General features: G+C 40.8%; 1 protein-coding gene across 4 annotated transcripts in view; it reads right to left on the reverse strand.

Moving 5' to 3' along the window:
- NKTR (natural killer cell triggering receptor) overlaps nt 1-15,341 on the reverse strand; it is a 40,099-nt gene continuing 24,758 nt past the window's right edge. For 2 of the 4 annotated variants that reach the window (XM_054644756.2, XM_077185392.1), the window contains 9 exons: nt 13,588-13,810; nt 12,885-13,034; nt 11,770-11,857; nt 10,257-10,402; nt 6,390-9,326; nt 5,702-5,797; nt 5,513-5,572; nt 4,098-4,196; nt 1-2,390 (listed from right to left, as the gene is read on the reverse strand). In XM_054644756.2, coding sequence (XP_054500731.2) covers nt 2,312-2,390; nt 4,098-4,196; nt 5,513-5,572; nt 5,702-5,797; nt 6,390-9,326; nt 10,257-10,402; nt 11,770-11,857; nt 12,885-13,034; nt 13,588-13,810 — 3,878 coding nt within the window. In that variant the 3' untranslated portion in view covers nt 1-2,311. The remainder of the gene's footprint in view (nt 2,391-4,097; nt 4,197-5,512; nt 5,573-5,701; nt 5,798-6,389; nt 9,327-10,256; nt 10,403-11,769; nt 11,858-12,884; nt 13,035-13,587; nt 13,811-15,341) is intronic. The other 2 variants (XM_077185361.1, XM_054644765.2) reach the window with 2 other exon arrangements.

Below are 15,341 nucleotides of genomic sequence, written 5' to 3' on the forward strand. Positions count from 1 at the left end.
TTTGCAGATATGTACAAAAGTTTATTTTACAAACAGCAACTACTTTGGAATAACAAAATTGCAAAAACATAGAGCAGCGTTAGAAAACCAGCTCAGGGGGACATTTTCCATCTGCAGCACAATTTAACAGATTTCACCAAGTAAAAATACCCCCAGCCCTTCCCTCAACCCCTCCCCAACCATTCTCTACCTGATGGAATTGCTTTATAAACCTTTGACTAAAGATATGAAAGATTTTAGTGATAGTGCAGTAATTTTTGATAACTACAGTTAATTGTTTGACCATATTTCTATTACCTTTTCCTGGCCTTAAAAAGACAAATCAGATCTGAAATATGATAAAAATCTGATCCTGGAGCAATAGTTTCACTAATAGGTATTGAATACTAATGGTTATATTTGTATATTTTGTAAGACCATGAACCCTCTCGTTCTATTTTCTTAGAAAGGGAAAAAAAAACAAGTTACAGCTGTACTGAAAATGATGAAACTACAACAAATATCACTGAAATATTTGTTCAGGATTCTGAGATGGCTGCTGCTGTTAGAAACATGTTTGTAAATGTATCCTGACTTGGATATTAACTGTATTTAATGCTAAAAAGCATCAGAAGTTTGCCAAAGGGTGGGAAGGTTGCATGCACTCACTTTGTCACTAAACTCTTAAGTGTAGGAAAGGGGCAAGAGCAGAGTTTTGGGTACTTCTAGAAAAGTGAAAAACCTCCATGGCCAATTCAAAATCAGGAATGTGCTGTGGGTGGGCAGAAATGGAGGGAATCATCACCATCTCCCTTTGAACTTGCTTTTCATAAGTGTACCAAAAAAAAAAAAAAAAATCAAATTTGGGGGAGCTTAATTCAATCAAAGAGAGGAATTGATGCCTCAGTGAGAAATTACTGCTTTCAATTGTCAGAGCTACTGGGTCCTGATGAGATTAAGAAAAATAATTTCCAATACTTGGAAATGAGCAAATGAAAGCATGTGCAGATATTGCAGAGAGTCATTAATGGAAACTGTTATGGCACAACAGTGCTCATTAGCTTTAATCAAAGCTCGTTGGTTTTGTCACTACAGACCCCAATTTTCAGGTTGCATTATGCCATTAAAAAATCTGCTTCTCAGACCTCAACTTTCTAAACCCCCTCAGAAACTTTACAGATTGTTTTAAATCAACTGAATCAGAATATTGCAAGAATTACTCAATGGTCTTCAGCTTGAATCTATTTATATTTTTGCAAGCCATTTGCCTGGAACTTAAGAGTAATTTTTGGTACTAAACTTTACTTTGAAGGTATTGCTCATGCTTTTTATGAGGCATCCCAGTATTTCTGTAGTCCTGCTTTAACAAGATATAGTTCAATATCTGCAATATCAGTACCTGATATTCCCTATGGTGAATGGGAGAGAGCTTTTTTTTATAAAGGAGGTTTTATAAAGGAACCTTTATGGCTGGTTTTCTCAAAAAATTATCATCATGTCAGTGTTTGAAAGAGTGCTTTGGACAAACTCATGACACACTCATGGTTTACAACACTCAAAAGGTGTTGAAGGATGCCAAGCACTGTAATAGGAACTGAAAATCAAAGTCAGGAAGTGTTTGGAAACACATTTTTAGTCTCTGAAGGACATTGCTGTTTATGACAAAATTCCTCTTTTAAACATAAGAAGATTAGACAGGTTGGATATTAAGCTCCAAACTCATTCATCACTTTTGCTCACTGCTTGTCAGTTTGACAATTCCCACTGGGCATCAGCTCACCTTTTCCAGCAGAATTCCAGAACACCACAGCTCAGGAGGGATTAAGACAGAGTGGCAGCCTTTGTTTTCCTCACCTATATCCTGTACAGAATGCAATAATCAACAATCAAGACAGAATGGAAACAGCTTCCAGCAATAAAAAAGCATTTTCATCAACTAGAAATGGCAGCCTTTTTAAGAAATTGACTTCACAGTTTAATAGTTGCTAGCACATCTTTCCTAAGGTGTTTTTGAAGACAGTCCTGACTGCTGCACCCAAAAAGTGGCAGCAGCAATTCACCTAAGTGTGTAATACATGGCTTGGAAAAGCTGATTCAAGGAAAACCAAACTGGGCTTTTTTTATTATTATTATTTTGTAAAAGTTGCATTTGACATAAAAAAAATAAAAAATGACATCAGCTGTTGAGCTCAGTCCTTCTCTCTGTAAGCAGAGTTAAGTTTCAGCTAATTCAGCAAACAACCTTCACTTGTGACACTGTCAGAAGAGTTTTTTTTTGAATGTAACAGTGAAAAAACTCTGGACCAGAGTTTCCATCCTGAAAGGAACAGCCTCAGCTGTATCTGCTGCTCTCACTGGGGCTCCTGTTGTTGGAGTAGCTGCGATCGCTGTCGCTGTCGGAGCCGTAGGACCTGCAAGGACAGAAAAGATTTAAATGCCCCAAAGCTGCAGTTTGAGCTTCAAATTTAAAATTGCATCCTGTCAAAAAATTGTTATAGATAAGAAAACACACCAGTCTTTTAGAGAATTATATTTCTTGTAAGTGAAGGATTCATTAAAGGATACTCAAAATGGAAATAATCATTAAATTCATATGATGAAAATTCTGTGTAACTCAAGTCAAACTGTTTGTCACTTCTTGCTTTCTCTGTTACAGCTAAAAACCATCCAAAATTTATGTTTTTATAAAAGCTAATTGAGCTGAGTGAGAAGTGTACTCTAACAACTGGAATTTTACACTGCAAGTATTTCTCAACTAGCATAATTTCACAAATCCTTGATTTATAAATTTTATTTTCATGTTTGAAGGAGGGTCTTAAAACTTAGGCCCCATAACCACAACAGAGGTGTGTTTGTGTGTCTGCAGTGTGGAAATTGTATTTAAAATGTTTTGGCTCCTCCAGACAAATTCCAAGCTCAGCACCTGGCCAAATGTCAACACAGAGCCCAGATGGTTCCAGACAAGCCACAGGCCACGTTCAAATTACACAGAACAAGCTTTCAGAGATTTTCCAGCCTCCTGCCTGTAAGGGAAGCTTTCTAAGTGAAAGGTGAGCATTTCCTAATCACACACTGAAGCTCCTCAACTTAATAAAGCAATGGTTTTTAAGTTTATTTTCACATTCTTCATTAAAACTCATTAATTTTCCCCCCTCCAACACAAGATGAAAGTTGTCTTGTGCAAATGGGTGAGAGCAAAGTCCATTGAGAGCTGGTATAAAGCTGTGAAAAAATTTATATGAGGAGAGGATGAAATGTACAGTAGTCTTAGAAACCTGATTTATTACTAATAGAAGGCACATTAAAAGGTATAAAACAAATCATCAGTGTAATTAAATGTATCTACAACTCTCCATATCTCTGATCTCTGTGAAATGTGCTCACTTACACTTATATAAATCCCCTGGACTGAGGAGAATAAAATATATTCCAAACTCAGCAGATTTGCAGGTAAAAATATTCTTTCAAAATACATTCTGCAAAGTTAAAAATGAAATCTGGATTCCAGCAAAACTTTTAATTTCCCTTCCAGATTGTTTTAGATCCATTTCTGCAGCATAACCAAAAGGAATTTACCATACAGTGGAATTCTTTGCATACCAGGCAGCTTTTAATCCATAAGAGAGCACTTGAGTTAAGTCTTGTGAGCTATGTGGGTTTTTTAAAACACTTGATATTATTTAAAAATATAATACATCAAATCATGGAATCATTAAGGCTGCCAAAGACCTTTGAGATCACCAAGCTAACCCAGCCCCACTGTCTTCACTATTAAACCATGTCCTCAATGCCATTGCCACAAGTTTGCAACCCTTCCAGGGATGGGGACTTCATTTCTCTGGGAAAAAGTGCTGATTTTGAATGCATGGATAGAATGAACTGGAAAATCAACTTTTCCTTATCCTGGCTGCTTCCCCATCCTCCTATTTGGAATGTCAAAACTTCCAACTTCCTCGCTCGCATGCGCGCTCTGATTTTAACGGGAATTTAGTCTGAATTATTACTTTTGCTGAGTGTATTTCTTATTCTTATGGGGAAAAAGCAGCACTCTGGCCTTGTTCAACATCCCCTGTTTGTGTCCAGCAAATCCTGGTGCAGCCAGGCAGGATCAGACCCACCTGGATCTCCGGTCGTAGCTCCGAGATCTCCGGTAGCTGTCGCTCCTCTTGCTCCTGCTCCGACTCCTGCTGTAGTAACTGTCATAGGTGTAGGACCTGCTTTAAAGGGGGAAAAAGTAATACTGAATTCATATTTCTGGGCTAAAATGTTGTTTTAAATGCTGCTTTAAAGGATATTTATACAGAGGTATGAGGGCATGTATAGCAATTACGACGTGGCAAACAATTCTATGCTTTATAAATGTTTCCACACAACAACAATCTTCAAAGTAACAGTAAAAATCTCAAATTTTATTAGGAAGGAGATACTAAGCATTTATAAAGCATTGTGCTGTTCCTTTTATTTCTAGTAAAATTCTTGTTTGCTGATACTTCTGAAAGCAAGCCAAGCAATTCCATTTATAACTCAATATTATTTAAAAAAACAAAAGCAAGTGTGTTCACTTCTACTTAGGGCATTACCTACAATTGTAATGCCAGGATGGTTTGGTGATTTTCAGCTTTTGAAAGTGTCTTGTGTTCATTTTGCTTTGATTCAAGTTGCCATCATGATATTATAATAATAGTTTTAAGTACTACAGATGCCTGGAAGTGTCCAAGGCCAGGCTGGATGGGGCTTGGAGCACCCAGGTCTAGGGAAGGGTGCCCCTGCCCATGGCAAGGGGTTGGATCATTTTTAAGGTCCTGTCTAACCCAAACCATTCTGGGATTCTATGAGATAAAAGTAATCTTACAAAGTATTTTTATAAATAAATATGTATTTAGATATGCATTTGTATTACAGTATGTATAATAAAATAGGTAGTATGCATGATATATAATAGTTTCATAGACAATAATTATATGATAGTCTATTTTAAAGAAATGTAAATCAAAGTAAACTTATACTAAGATGATTTGATGGGCAGCACATTTCTTGCAGAGTTTGTACAAAAGCACAACCTGATGTGATTCAGGTTTTAGCTTTTATGTTTTTCAGGTTCTGTGCTGCTTTAGTGTGTGGGTCTGAGCTTCACATCAGGGCATGCTGAGCTCTGTGCACAGAGCAGGGAGACAAAACAATTCCTGCTCCAGCTGGGCACCAAGGACAAATGATCCAAATCTCAGCCCAGGAGCACAAACCCCGTGGGCTGGAGAGAGAAAAACAAGCAGGGTGGGACTGCAGGGGCTAAAGCTGGGATGGGACAATGAACTGCAAGATGCAAATGGAGCAGAACTGATCCCAGGGAGAGAGCCCGGGAGCGCTGGTGCATTTTGGGGCCATTTTGGTTCATCTTGGGTGCAGCCCTGGCTGGGCTCTTGTGCTGCCCAAGGTGCATCCATTGAGGAGATCCTTTTAATAAATCCCTGCTTTATTCTTTAGCTCTGTCCAGCCTCTGTTCTAGGTCAGCTTTCACAAGACATCAAATCCATACCTGGATCGACTGTGGTGCCCATAGGAACTGCTCCTGGATCGGCTCCTGCTGTAGCTCCGACTGACAAAAACCAACACCACAGAGGGGTTTTTAGTCAACAGAAACCAAAAGTGCTGAAGAGGGCAGGGGGAGAGGGGGAACAAGAGCAGGGGAACATGTTTGGCACAGTTTCCAGCTGGGTGAACTCACCTACGGCTCTTGTAACTGTGGTAGGAACTGCTGCGGCTCCTGGAGCGATCTCGGCTGTACCAGCCCCGGCTCCGGCTCCTCGAGTAACTCCTGGACCTACAGCCAAGGACATCAAGAGAGAGCACAGCTGAGGAGAAGAGCAGCAGAACGTGGGAACCAGAAGAAGTTACAAAACTTTCGTTTTCTAGCTAAATATTTATTCCATACTTGCTGGGTGATATGGCCCCTGAGTTAATCCAAGGGCTGGAGCCCCTCGGCTCAGGAGCCAGGCTGGGAGAGCTGGGAATGTTCCCCTGGAGAGGAGAAGGCTCCAGGGAGAGCTCAGAGCCCCTTGCAGGGCCTAAAGGGGCTCGAGGAGAGCTGGAGATGAACTTGGGACAAGGGATGGAGGGACAGGACAAGGAGGGCACTTCACACTGGCACAGGGTGCCCAGAGAAGCTGTGGCTGCCCCTGGATCCCTGGAAGTGTCCAAACCCAGGCTGGACAGGACTTGGAGCACCCTGGGATAATGGAAGGTGTCCCTGCCCATGAATGGTCTTTAAGGTCTCTTCCAACCCAAACCATTCTGTTTCTTTTCTAACACAGGGCTGTCAGAACACAAAAAACACAACCTGAAAAGCATTCCTTGAAAACATCAGAACATTCAGTTTGCCAGGGCTGGCTGTGGGAGCAGCACATGCTTCTCACCTGTATGAATATGTAGAACTTCGGGATCGACTCCTCGAGTGACTGTAGGATATGGACCTGGTTCTGTGCCTGGATTTAGACTCAGATTTACTTCGTGACCTGCTGAGACTCCTGGAAGGGCTGTTGTCATCTCTGCTCGGAGACTCCTCCTCACTGGAACTTTCTTGGTTCCTTGGCCGACGATTTAGCCGGGCTGTTTTCCTCACTTCATCAAAGAGAGACCCAGGCCGTACTTTATTTTTTGCTTTTATTTCAATTCTTAAGCCTGCTGGCTTGGGTTCTGGTGCTGATACTACATTTTTAACCTCCGTGGTCATACTGATTGTTGCTGGTTTTAAGTTACCAACACCTTGCAAAGGCTTCCATTTATTGTCTATCATATTGCTTGGTGTATTTTCAGAAATTTCACTTTTTAAACTACAGTCTTTAGCACCAGACACAGGGGTAGAGTTATTTTCTTGCCTTCCCGTTTCTTTTTCTTCTTTACTATTAATAAAGTCCCTTATGTTGTTTCCCAGTTTAACAGCATCTTGCTCAGGGGTCTCAACCTGTAACTCTTTTTTTACACCAGCACTTAAAGGTTTAGCAGTGAGAATGACAGGAGACAAAACATCCACATCCACCTTGCCCGGTGAGTTACGATCCGGAGTACAAATCTCCATGTTGTCATCTGTCTGAATAACATCTTCCAGCCCATTCTGGTTATTTTCTTCAGCTTGTTTAATCTCACTCTTGCAGGCAGCCACGTTTATTCCTGAGTTTAAAATACCAGTGGAAGTGCTTGTTTCAATGGGCTCTTTATTAAGGTTGCTGCGATCTGGCGAGGCCCCACATGTGGTGTTTTTATCTAAAAGGTTTTCATTCATACACGACTTTTCACCATTTCCCATTTTATCTGTGGCTATTTCATCCTTTTCATAAACTTGTTTTTTATCCTTTATGTCCCTGCTAAGCTGCTTTTCTTTTTTATCATCCTTGGTAACCGGCTTTTCATTTATCTCATCATCCTCTTCTTCCCCGAACTCAAGGGGGGGCTGCCAATGAAACATTTCTTTTCTTTTCTGGACTTTGTGTTTTTTCTCCTTTTTACCTTTCGATTTTTCTTTTGCTTTTTTGGAATGTGATTTTTTAGGAGTCTTTTTCAACCCATGTTTGTGTTTTTTCAACTTGCCTCGAGTGTCTGCTGAGCTGGAACAAGAACTCTCAGACTCAGAAGACGACAACTGTTTGCTTGTCTTCCATGTGCAGTCAGAACCCAAAAAGCCCTCTGAGGAATTGGATTGTTTTTTTATCCTTTTAGTAACACTAAGCTCTGTGTCAGACCCTGAGGTGGCCTCTCCTTCTTCTTTCCCAGAGGAGGGTCTGGAATCCCCCCTGTTATGCTTTGCCTCTCCTCTTTCAGAGTTGGACTCCGAGTCCCATTTGCTACCTGAGTAGGATTTGCGTTTTGTTTTTGCACCACCTCTGGGCTGCTCCGAGCATTTCTCCTTAGCTGCTTTCTTTTTGGAGTGATCAGAATCCCGCTCACCCTTGCCTTTCTCCTCCCCTCTCTCACAACTTAAGCCATTTTTATCCTGTTTCTCAGCATCCCCTTCTAAAGGAAAGCGGCCTTCTTTTTCTTGGACCGCTTTGGCTTTGGCAGAGCGCTCACTGTCAGAGGACAAGTCTGAGGATGACAAACTGTCACTCTCCTTCAGCCCTTGGGAAGACTCATCGTAGTCTTTTGGATGCTTGTAAGGCAAAGTGCTATCAGAGCTCGTTTCCTGCCTCGGTTTGAGGCCCCGGGCTTTGGGATCGCTGGATGTGGATTTCCTTTTGCTCCTGTGCCTGTCCTCATCGCTGAGGGAATAGTCGGACGTGGACTCGCTGTACCCCGACCTGTCACTGCGGTATTTACTGGGGGACGGTGACCTGCCAGAGGAAGGAGATTTTGTCCTGGAGCTCGATGGGCTTCTAGACCTTGAGTAAGATCTTGAGTAGGAGCGGCTTCGAGAGGACCTGCTCCTGGACCTGGGCCAGCTCTCGGAGCTCCTGTCGCTGCGGCCTTTGGAGTAACCGCTCCGATCGCTCTCGGAGCTCCTCTCCTGCTTGCGATAGGAGGAAGAAGTGTTGGCCTCCTTAACCACCACTAAATTGTAATTAGTTTGGGTGGGAATTAAGTGGGTTGTTTTAGCTTTCATCTCCTGAATTCGCTCATACGATGGCTTCCAAGGTTTCTGCCCGGGTTTCCATCTTGAAGGTGGGGGGCTGTCACTTAAGGGTATGACAGGGAGGTTTTCTGGGACAACTGGTGGCACGATGACCTTGTCACTGGGCAGGATCACAGCTCGGACAGGCTCAGCAGTCTTGGTCAGCTTAGTGTCATTTAACCGTGCTGAAATATTCCGTGGAGAATTGGGAACAGTCTTTTGCTGCCTGGGGTTAGAACTTGACCGTGACCTACTTTGAGATCGCGAAGATTTAGAGGCTGATCTTGATCTAGAACTTCTTCTGGAGTAAGATCTTGATTTAGATCTAGACCTGGATCTGGACCTGTAGTATGATCGAGACCCTCTGCTTGATAAGGATGACAAGCTCTGGTCTTCCTTATCAGATTTAGACCAGTCCCTCCTGGATGAACGCCTGGAAGACAATGAGGAAGAACGAGATTTCCTCTCACGATCACAAGATGATTTTGTCCTCCTGTGGAAGGAATGAGAGGATTCTACATCTGATGAGGCTGATGTTTTCTTTTTCTTCGTTTGCTTGTGCTTCTTGAAGTGCTTCTGCTTTTTAGATTTCTTTTTATGTTTCACCTTCTTCTTCTCTTTCCTGTGCTTCTTGTGATGGCTGGAGTATCTCACAGTGCTCAGATCAGCGTAACCGTTATGGGACCAAGACCTGGATCTCCGGGATGCACTTCTCTCATCCCACCTGCTGGTACAGGGGTCACTCAACCTGGAAAACAAACAAAAAAACCCCAGACTAAGTGCAAAAGCTTTAAAAACCTTTATATAAATTAAGTATTTTTAAACTTAATTTTAAATAAGTTTACGTAAACCCTAGCGCACATTTTAATACCAGAGAATTGCTTTGAGTTCCTTACACTCATTTTAAGATGTAGAATTGCATCTCTATCAAGAGCTACTTCTCCCTAAGAAATAAATCAGCCAACACAAGCAAGTTTTGCATCTTTTAAGACCTGTGTAAAGAGATTTAAAGTTTTAATTACCTCAGTCTGCAGGACTTTGACCTCTACAAAGCAGGATCCTAAAACCATATTTAAATACAAGTTTTAAAACATCTCAGTACATAAAAAAGAATAATCTGAAACATATGCAATTATGCACTACTAATTACATATAATATTTTTAAGTTTTCCTTTTAAGATTTATCTCCTGTAATTTGATAGAAGCTCATATTTATTATCAAGCCATCAGGAATTCTGGAGAGCTGACTTCCATCCATCACACAGTTTGTAACTGCTGAAAGAACATACAACTAAAACAATAAAGGCTTAGTGGACTTGATTGTTTTACTCCAAAGAAACCATGTAGTCCACTTTGAGGAGAAGGAAATCACTGAATCCTTAAGGCTGGAAAAGATCTTTAAGATCACCAAGTCCCACCACCTGGTTCAGCACTAAACCATATCCTTAGGTGCCACATCCACATGTTCTCTGAACACTTCCAGGGATGGTGGGCTCCACACTTCCCTGGGCAGCATATTTTTTCTGCGAAAAAAAAAAATTCCTAATATCTAATCTATCCCTGGCACAACTTGAGGCTGTTTCCTCTCATCCTGGTACTGCTGTGGTTACATCTACACAAGCAATGAGGGCTTCCCAAAGGCCAGGACATCTCAGAGCTGTGGTGGGGAGGCTCTTACTTGTCTCCTTTGCTCCACTTCTCCCCGCTGGGGGCTCGGTACGTCCGCAGCCTCTGCATCTCCTCCTTCCAGTGGGGAGGGGTCTCGCTGCTCTCCTCATCGTCCGACTCGGAGCAGGAGCGCGACCGCGGCGGGGTGTGATAGCGCTGGCACAGCAAACACACACAGCAAGGGTTCCTTACACAGCTGCTGCACCTTTTATACCTTTATATAGACTTCTAGGCCTGAGAGAGGCCAGCAGCTCAGGCAGCTTTTGGAAATGCGAAAGGAAGAATCAAGGAGGAGGCCACGGATTCCCTTTTGGAATAATGCAATTATTGCAGATAACCACCCTCGTTTTTATAGCACAGATGTTTCACTTCAAACTCTTCATGGTTTGTAGGAGCAAAGACAAACCCCATTGCAAAAGTTACTGCTCTTCAGAAATGGGAATCCAGATTAAGTCACTTTAAAGCAATTAAAAAAATAAGAAACTGAACACAAAAAAAAAAAAAAACCCACAAAAAACCCCTCAAAACTCTTTCACAAAAAAGAGCAATGAAGCTTCACATTAAAAAAATTATGCTTAGGCAGAGGATTTAAGTAGGCAACAAGAGCTACTTGTGCAGCAGAGAAAGAAGAACTCTGCTACTGCTAACTCATTTTCCATTACCCAGTGGGATACACACTTAGGTAAATTCTGTGAGGAAATCAGATCCTCCTTGACTCAATAAAAGCACATCTGGATTTGACTCAATTATTTTGAGCCACTTATAAATGCAATAAAATGGGGGAAAAAAAGCATTGTCCCCCAGAATAAAGTCACAAAGATGCATGCATTTATTTATCCAGGTAATTGCAGGCAGCTTTAAAACATCCTTCTTATATAAAAAACCAAAATCAAGATAACCTGAGCTTCACTATTGTTTCAGCTGAAGCAATGACTACTTGAAAACCAGCTTTTATAGAAGAATGGCCTAACAAATTGCAGGGTGTCATGGACCTCCCTAATTCTCACATTTTATACTCCAGAGTCTCGTGGAACCTACAAACAATTATTTTGAAAAACATCACACCTGGACAGAAGCTGTGCTAATAAAGACTATAAGAGATAGAAGAAAAATGTGTTTCTCCAACTGCCAGCCCTAAATGACATCTTTTGCACTCTTAATTTTGCTGAGAGGGTGCCAAAATGATGAAAAAAAAGACAGAAACCCCAATATCTGGCAGAAGCCAATTACACTCCACTTTAAGTTATTTTTCCCCAAGTCTTTATTTACCTAACTATTCCCAAACATTCCATTTAGGCATTTTTTCCTCCAAACAATTTTTAAGTTAAAAGAAGTCACAGGAAGGATGGAAAAGAAGTGTTATAAAATCAACTACCTGACAGGATTTCAATGCTTTCTAAACTGGATCCTACAACATGTAAATAAAGTATCATACAAAGCCCTCCAGGGAAATTCAAAGCTCAAAGTCAGGGATGTTACTCTGAGTGAGAGGAAATAAAGAAATAAATAAAATTGTCACATACTATTGTGCCTCTTCCTTTAATTTTTCGTCCAGATTTAGAGACTGATGGTTTCTGGTCAGTCAGAACTGGTGCAGCATCAAGAAGCTTCCTACATAAATTAATAAAGTATGAAGTTACACAGCAAGAAACACAATTAACTTACAATTAGTTTAAGTTAAAAATGAGAAATATTCATCATCTTATTCATTTTCAGACAGAATTCTGTGGTTTTTTTGAAGAAACAAAGCGAGAGAGTTCTGCAACAAAAGGCAAATCAACATGTATTTGTTTCCAACCAAATGTGCAGCCTGATCTCTTGACACAAAAATTAATGCTAACAATGAACTTGCAAAACACTGTCACAAGAGGTTAACTTTTGTTTGGGGCACAAATCCTGAACATAACATGGGCAGAAGAGTTTCAGGATCTCAGTTCAGGATAGTTGACAGGTTTTAAAGCTTTGCTTCTTTCAGCCCCTGTAATATCCCCCAAAGTAGTGAGTAAATCTTTGGGAATGTGAGTGATGTTCCAAGAAAAGGGTTACAGGAAACTGTACCATTAAGGCAATATAAAAACCCAACACCAAACAAACCCAACATTGATTTTAGAGCTAAGCCACTGCAATGGACTAGCTCAGCTACAAAAGCAATGAAATTTGACAGTGGAGGTACAAAAACACATTGAAAGCATCTCATGAACTTGTGACTTCCTTAGTAGCAAAAGAAGAGCTTTTTCTCTTATTCTCAAACACTGCTAAAGTCATGAAATTCCAGATTGATTCTGAACCAAAGTTTCTTCATCAGTCTAAGAAAGATGAAAAATCACCTCTCCCAATCCCAAGTTCCCCTTGCAATCAAGTATTTCCTGTGGTTTGCATTGCATGATTACTTCTGAAATTATTCATTAATAGTTTTTAATTGAGTTTAACACCCTTAAAGATCAATGAAATCATCTGAAGATCTCACTGAAAACCCTTGGCACAGGTCACAAGGAAAAGGAACTGTAAAAAGGGCAATGAAATGACCACATGCAGCAATTCTGACACTGCAGTCAGCAGCACCAGGAAGAGAATGTTAACAGGAATATTTCATGCACAAATTTCAGCAAGTCAGAATAAAAAGCTCAGAGTTCCTTACGGTTCAGGCTCTACATTGACAACAGGCACATCTCTTCTGAGCAAAAATCTATTTTCAGGCACTGGGGGGATTTCCTCAGGACGTACCACGGGCTTGTCCCGCTTGGTGCTAAGGTCGACTTTGTCTGCGACATCGCTCTTGTCAGAAAGGCTGCCAAGGCAAAGAGCAGGGGGAGAAATCACAGTTAGATGGGAAATAAATCCCTTGGCCAGCTGGGTCCCAAGAGAAGATGCAGCAAACTTAGATCTGGCTTAACAAGCAAGATGTGTCCACAACCCATTTTAGACTAAAGGGAGGATGGGCCATTATTACTGGAGAGAAAGTTCAGTTCTTGCCTTACAGCAAATAATTCTGCTTTTCATTTACAACTTGTTGAGAAATATTTTTAAAAGATAATCAAATATATGTACCAAGTTCTGCAATAAGCCTGAACTCTCACTTTTACACAGGTGTGCTGAGCCCTGAATAGTTTTACATGCTGGAATTGAGTCATTTCAACATCACTCTTGCTTTTATCTACAGAGATCTTCCATTTAATGGAAAACTCAACAGGCTCAACTTTAGGGTTTTTTGTTTGTTAATAAAATCATGCAGCAAACTCCAAACTTAAAAGCATTTTCATATTTACTGCTTGAGCACTTCATGAAAACAAAGCAGAATTCCCAGATTTTACTGCAATTATTAGATTTTAGAGACCAGTCACCGTCTTTGGCTTGAGGTTCGCTTGCACCTTGAATCCTCCTTCTTCCTCTCCTCCTTCCTTCGTTTCCTGGACTGTTTGGTTTTAGCTCTTCTTTTCCTCTTTTTCCTCCTGCTCCTTTCATTCTCAGCCTCACTCTCAGAGGAGGATTCTGAAGAGCTGGATGCACTGGAAGAGGACTCTGAGGCTTCTGAGTCAGAGCAAACTTTCTTCTTCTTCTCCAAAGCTTGAAGAGATATTTTCAATTGACACTGTGCACATGTGTGTGCATGTAAAAGCACAAAGCACATCATTTTATAGATGCAGAAATATACAAATGGGCCATTTTAGAAAAGCTCTGTGAACTTTTTCACAATATCAAAGAATCAAAATAAAAATTCATCTGACTGTTCCCAGTCTAAATCCATGTTGGTATTATACAAATATTTTCCAGCAAAGACAAAATACACAGATAAGCAAAGACCACTTATAGTAAAAAAATTAAGTACTTTTAGAAACAATGCACAGGTTGCAAATCAAAGATTAAGAATAAATTAGTTGCTGGCCCAGTTGCGTATTTTTTATTTTTAAAATTTTGTTATTTCCTCTTTTCTGATTCCTCACACTTTTACACTAGACTTTTTCCTCTTGACTTTCTCTAAAGGAGATAAATTACCACCTTATCCTAAGGAAAATCAGAAATTAGGTAGAAAATGCAAATTTATAACACTCCACTAATTCACAGAGACTGTCCAAACATATTTTTAAGATCATTTATTCTCTATGAATCTTCATGAAAAGGAAAATAAGCTCGACCACATATATTGCATATACTGACTTTACAGAATCTTTAAACCTTTGAGAGTGTACAAAATCCAACTTTAAGAAAAGTGCACTTGTATCTCCCTCTTTCAAAAAACCCCAGAAAAGTAATTTTTGATTCCTTTTTGAGTTTGCCATGTCAACCTCTAACATGAACAGGGGACAAATGTTGAGGGCAGAATTTTTTTTTTTTTTTGCTGTGCTTTGCTCTCCTACACCAAGATTTACATTTTACAGGCTTGCAAGAATTAAGATTCTACATGTCTAGCACAATGATTTTTAGCTGTTGGTGGAATTGTTGTACTCTCTGAGGACATGAGTGTTGGATTAAGCCCTTTGCTGACCCACTCATTTCTGTTTGAACTTCTGATACATCATCACCTATCTTATTTTTCAATTCTCAGTGATTACAGTCCCTCCTGTTCTGGGGGAAATCCCTGAGCTCCCAGGGTCACACTGGTACAATTCTATTGATTCAACTCCAGCAGACCTTGGGTTCTTCCCTATTTGCTTCAAGAGGGGACAAGGCACCCTGAGACCCATGAAGAACAAAAGGAACTCTGTCATTGGGAAGCTCCCATACCTTCTTGGTGATGTCTCACATGCAGCTCCTCACAGCACTGACTCCTCCTTCCTCACAGCACACCCAACCATCTCCAACTCTTCTCAGCCCCCTAACCCACTGTTTTATAGCACTCAACCTCACTGGACACAGCTGTGGCCTGTTAAGGGCAGGCCTGTCCCTAATCTTTGGTAATCAGTACAGCTGCAGCTCCTCAGGGGCCAGATCACCTTCTGCACTATCTCTATTTTCTTGCATTCTCTCCCCACTCTGTCACTCAGCAGGTTCTGCAGCACAGCAAGAAGAGAGATCAGGAACAGCTCCTGGGAGGGGGGTGTTGGATTAAACCCTTTTCTAACCCAGAGCTGGGGCAACTGAGAGGTGCTTTAAAAAC

Source organism: Agelaius phoeniceus, chromosome 1 (assembly GCF_051311805.1).
Source record: "Agelaius phoeniceus isolate bAgePho1 chromosome 1, bAgePho1.hap1, whole genome shotgun sequence".
Taxonomy (NCBI): domain Eukaryota; kingdom Metazoa; phylum Chordata; class Aves; order Passeriformes; family Icteridae; genus Agelaius; species Agelaius phoeniceus.